At 37.8% G+C, this 5,282-nt stretch overlaps 1 protein-coding gene across 1 annotated transcript in view; it reads left to right on the top strand.

The window, feature by feature from the left end:
- LOC107705759 (zinc finger B-box domain-containing protein 1-like) overlaps positions 1 to 5,282 on the top strand; it is a 66,174-nt gene that overhangs the window by 47,186 nt on the left and 13,706 nt on the right. Inside the window, exons 11-14 of the mRNA XM_016509214.1 lie at positions 1,053 to 1,171; positions 1,314 to 1,378; positions 1,623 to 2,518; positions 3,707 to 3,933. Of these exons, the coding sequence (XP_016364700.1) occupies positions 1,053 to 1,171; positions 1,314 to 1,378; positions 1,623 to 2,518; positions 3,707 to 3,933 (1,307 nt within the window). The remainder of the gene's footprint in view (positions 1 to 1,052; positions 1,172 to 1,313; positions 1,379 to 1,622; positions 2,519 to 3,706; positions 3,934 to 5,282) is intronic.

Genomic DNA, 5,282 nt, shown 5'->3' with positions numbered 1-5,282 from the left:
TTTTTGGGTATTTGATTTTTTCCATTTTTTGTTTTCAATTTGGATTGTTTTGCTGATTTTTCAAATATGTAATTTATATCTTTGACAGCAAGATTGACACCTTCATTAGTGTGAGCATAGGTGTTATTTAGAAATTATCTACCAGCGCTTGTATTTTTTGGCTGCTAAGTGCTTTCTGATATTCTTCAGCGCTGTTTTCTCTCTCTCTCTCGCTCTCTCTCTCTCACACGCACGCACGATGCGCAAAACTCCGCATTTTAACAGTCAATAGCAAATACTTAAACTAATAACAAAACTGTAGCTGATTCAGAAGCGCCAGATTGTCATAGCAAAGTCAGAATTACCTTCTCTCCTAGGTTCACGAAACGGTCGTCCATAAAATGCATTTCTGTTCTGTTGTAAGTAATTTTAAAGATTCCTAAATGCATCTACTTCTGGTAGGCCAAATAAAGTGCTTTTGCTTTCGTTTAGAAACACACAGCGTCTCCCTGACATGGTTGCTTCAACACTAACTGCGGTTACTGACACCATGCCTTCTTTCTTTGCGTGCACATTTGGGCCGCGTTATGCTAATATTTCCACATAGTGAGGTAGATATGTGGGGGCGTGTTAGAACGAGCCGTTTTAGGGGGGCGTGGCAGAGTCTTAACTTTGATAAAGAATATCTCTTTGGTTTTGAGACTTTAGTCTTTGCAACTTCAGGGATCTTATCTATGCACAATCAGCTTGTAACACTCCAAAGAGAAAGGAAAACTTGAAATCGCATCATATGACCCCTTTAAACAGTAGTGTATTTTGAAATATTAAGAAAAAATTTTTTTCTTTAAGTAATATGCATGAATGAATTGGGCATGGATGGGGTATTTATTCAGAAAATAAATTAATGTCTTAAAAAATAAAAAAATAATTTTCACATGGCATGGACTGAAATAAATCTGGAGATCTGTCACTCTGTATTATGAATAAGTATGTAGAAACTGAACATTGAGCTGATTTAATTTCAGTGTTTAACTCTAAACATAAATCTGTTTTACTGCATCTCTGATTTGCAGCAGAGCGAATGGAGTTGCATAAATACTTTACCTCTCTCTTCATGATCGCTCTCGCTGAGGATGCTGGGAAAGCAGACAGCCCTGCAGAATCCTGTTTAAGCATTGTAGAGTTAGATGAGGTAATTCTGAACCCCACCACCCTAGTTTCTCTAATGGACTGCTGGGCGGTAGCCAGAGAATGACTCCTCAATGATGTTTCTTTACACTTATCATTCTGTCTTCTTCTGACAACCACTGTTTTTATCACTTTAATTTCTCCAGAAGATGGCTGGAGACGCTACACTGTACAGATCCTTTGGAGTCAAGCAGGGAAATGAGAGCAAAATGTAAGAACGACAAGATCAAGGCGAAAACCGAGACTTTTTGAAAGGAAGCGACAGAAAAGTTCACAGTCTTGAAACAACAATATAATTGAAGTAGCTGTGTTTTTCTCAACTCAGAACGGACACAAATACAGTGTCATCTCGACATTTACATTTATATCAGCCACAACTAGACTTAAAATAAGGCTGTTAACTGTGGGTGTAAGTTGTTAGATGTTATATATGCATGTCTGTTTTCTTCCTTAAGGTTTGCAGCTGTTGGAAATGGAGGAGATTTTGGATATTCGGTTTTGCCTTTCACACCGTGCTTCTCCGAGATGACCAAAGGATCAGTTGGTGAATGTAATTCTGACATAAAGATCAACTCTTCTCCTGAGATGTGGCCACCGTCTCAAGAGGCTGAACAATCTTCGTCATCATTGCCAAGATCAGAAAGCTTTTCTCCACTTCAGACGAGGCTTCAGAGATCACAGCACCTGTCGACTGCCTCAGAATCCTTTCTGTCAAATTCACGAATAGGAGGCCAGAAAGTGGAACTCAGTGACTCTCCAAAACCAAGCCCACGGACAAGATCTTCTGCAGCACAACAGGACAAATCCTCAGAGCTTCTGCCGACATCATCTCCTTCACTCCCAAAAACCAAATTAAATCAAACTCTCCCAGGCTTTGAGGACCATATTTCCACTGGCAGCCTCTCTCCTGGTGGAATACCATCTGTTCGGTCTTCTCGATGTCATTCTCCTGCTTTTCTCATCTCTAAACAAAGTCCTAAACCTCCAGATTCTCCGTCCCCAAGGTCTAGATCAGTGTCTTCTCCAGTAAACCCAGTCCAATCCAGACCTGCTCATTCAACACCTGTTTCTGAACCGAAATTAGCTCAGCTGTCTCCAGAACGTGCCATCACTTCCCCAAGCGCTGCAGTTCCTTCATTAAAGCTGTCACTTAGAGAATCATCACAGTCTGGATTAGTCTCAGATAGAAGTATATCTACTATGCCTATCTATGACTCCTTCAGTTCCTCTATGCCGAGGGTCGAATCTTCTCATAGTGAGGGTCATCGTTCACCTCCGGCCTCTAAATGGTTAAAAGGCTCACGGAGGTCACCCAAAACCACAATGTTCTCCTTACAGCTAAACATGTCAGGTTAGTATGATTTCTGTTGGTAAATTTGAATTGAAGCTGTCTGAACATTGAAAATGTTAGTTCGCTGTATCTAATTGCAATTTTGTTTGTCTTCCATGATGTGCTTGAGCCACTGTGTTTATAATGATCCTTCGAAAGTGTTTGTGAGTGATGAAGACTGTTTCCTATGTAATTAATAGCAGTTTAAATATTTTTAAAACCAATATACCACTCAAAGCTGTGCATTACAGTGTTTTTACCATGTTTGAGCGGTATTTTTCAGCTAAATGTAAAGCCTTTAACATTTAATCAAGGGGAAAACACTGTAACACTGGTTTATTGATTTTATAAAATGGTGGCAACATCAATATGGTAAAAGACACCAATGTACAAAAAATAAATAATTAATTTTGAGAATAATTTAAAATGTAATAGCTAGATAATAAAAAATTCATCTAGACAAACTTTTTTTTTGTCTATACAAAATATTTATATTATAATAATATTTGCTAGAATATATATATATATATATACAGTATATATATATACCGGTATATATATGATAAGTAAAGTAGCAGTGTAATATATATGATAAGTATGACATGAATTATAAATTTGAGCTTAAATATTTGTATTATTTGAGAATAAAGAGGACAAGGAGTGACAACAGAGACATGAAACAAGTGCAGTGCTATGAAGGATATAAGATGTGTAGGACAATTATACAGTTTATCATCTTTGTACAAAAATATTTGACAGTCGAATGCATGATTGACTAATCCAAATCAAGTATTCCAAAGAGCTGTTTAATAAACATTAAAAAACACCTCCTAAATGACAAAAACATGATTTCCACCATCCCTTGGGGTCCAGCACATCTACATCAGAGAGTAAAGATGATGAGAAAACACCAGTGTAGACATCAGCCTTCATTCACACAGCGGTTGCTTCTGCAGTATTTGCTGACTAGCAGAGTGATGGAAACTTCAAGCTGTGTAGGATCAGCATTATTAATGCAGGAGGAAGCAGACAGGAAGCAGGGAAGAGAAACACACAAGCTCTGCTAGACCATGTCCAGGCGGCTCGCTGCGAGCGTTAGATAAGGGCGCGCGTTTGCATCCTCACTGCCGGCCGTCTCCTCTCTGCCTCGATGTTTTCTCTCCTCCTGTCCTCAGTGTTTCTCCTCTCTCACTATTTGTCACTGCTCAGATTCAGAAGAGGAAATGACAGGTGAAGATGCTTGCCTGGTGCCCAGTGAAGAAGACTCATCTGATGAAGAACTGAGACGAATCACAGATGCAGAAGAACAAAAGAATGGCTTTCCCTCTTCGCGCCCCACCACGACCCCTCCGGCAGAGCCTCATTTCACTTTCACAAACCTCTCAAAGTCAGAAAACGACAACACAGAACCAGACCTTTTTACAGGATCTTCTCAGGTGATCAGAGATCTTTAGAATCTTCAACCTCAGTTACTTGTATCAGGTTACCCATAACCCACTATTAGACCAGTTAATACACAACAAGTTTGTTTTTTAAATATTTTTTAAAATAAGTCTCTTATACTCACCAAGTCCGCCTTAATTTAATCAAAAATACAGTAAAAAGTGTGAAATAGTATTATATAAATGCTGATTTGCTTGTCAAAAATATTCCTTATTATTATCAATGTTGAAATACCTCTATTTTTTTTTTGTGGAAACCATGATACATTCTTTTTCAGGATTATTTGATGAATAGAAAGTTCAAAAGAGCCACATTTATTTGAAATATAAATATTTTTTAACATTATAAATGTCTTTACAGTCGCCTTTGATCCATTTAATGCATCCTTGCTGAGTAAAAGTATTAATTTTTTTTTTTTTTTTAATCTTTGTTCACAAACTTTTGTTAGTCTATAGATTTTATGAAGATGGAAATGCAGCCACTGATATAGTGAAAAACATGGGCTTTCACAGACTCTCTGCTGGAAATATTATATAAAAAACAGAGTATGAGAACAATGAAATTAATTCTTTAGTTCATACTGAATGGCCTTGCTGGAAACTCTCATATACTAAATACTTGATCAATTAGATATTACTCCTATGTGATTTAATTGCAGATTTCATGCTGTGTTAGAGGTAATAGCAGGAAAAGGCAAAGACTACTCAGCTGATGAGGGGAAAGAGGAAACAGCTGTCAAGTCGGCCGCAAATGGACTATCAGAGTTTAATGGCGTAACAGAAAGAGAGAAAAGAAAATGAATTATATTAAACACCTGAAATTAAATGTCTGATCAGAAAGCGGCCTTATCTCTGCTCTTTTGTCTGGCGATCAGAAAATTTGTGTCCTTAATTACCACCCGCTGATTCTTTTCTCCTACCTCATTTTCCATTTAAAGGACACCGACTGGGACTCAATCAAATCATAATTGTTTCTCATTTCATTTCAGTTTAAAAATATGATTTTTTTTTCTTTTAAAGGGGTCATATGATGCGATTTCAATTTTTCCTTTCTCTTTGGAGTGTTACAAGCTCTTGGTGCATAAAGAAGATCTGTAAAGTTGCAAAGACTAAAGTCTCAAATCCAAAGAGATATTCTTTATAAAAGTTAAGCGTCAACCACGCCTACCTAAAACGGCTTGTTCTAACACGCCCCCACATGTCTACATCACAATGTGGGAAGATTTGCATAACACCGCCCAAATGTGCACGCAAAGAAAGAAAGCGTGGTTTCAGGAACAGCAGTAGTGTTAATGCAGCCATGTCAGGGAGACGCTGTGTATTTCAGTGCGAAAGCAAAAGCA

Source organism: Sinocyclocheilus rhinocerous, unplaced genomic scaffold, assembly GCF_001515625.1.
Source record: "Sinocyclocheilus rhinocerous isolate Xijiao unplaced genomic scaffold, SAMN03320098_v1.1 scaffold834, whole genome shotgun sequence".
In the NCBI taxonomy this organism is placed as follows: Eukaryota; Metazoa; Chordata; class Actinopteri; order Cypriniformes; family Cyprinidae; genus Sinocyclocheilus; species Sinocyclocheilus rhinocerous.
Note: the sequence above shows the minus strand (reverse complement) of the source record. Positions and strands in the feature narration are given on the sequence as shown.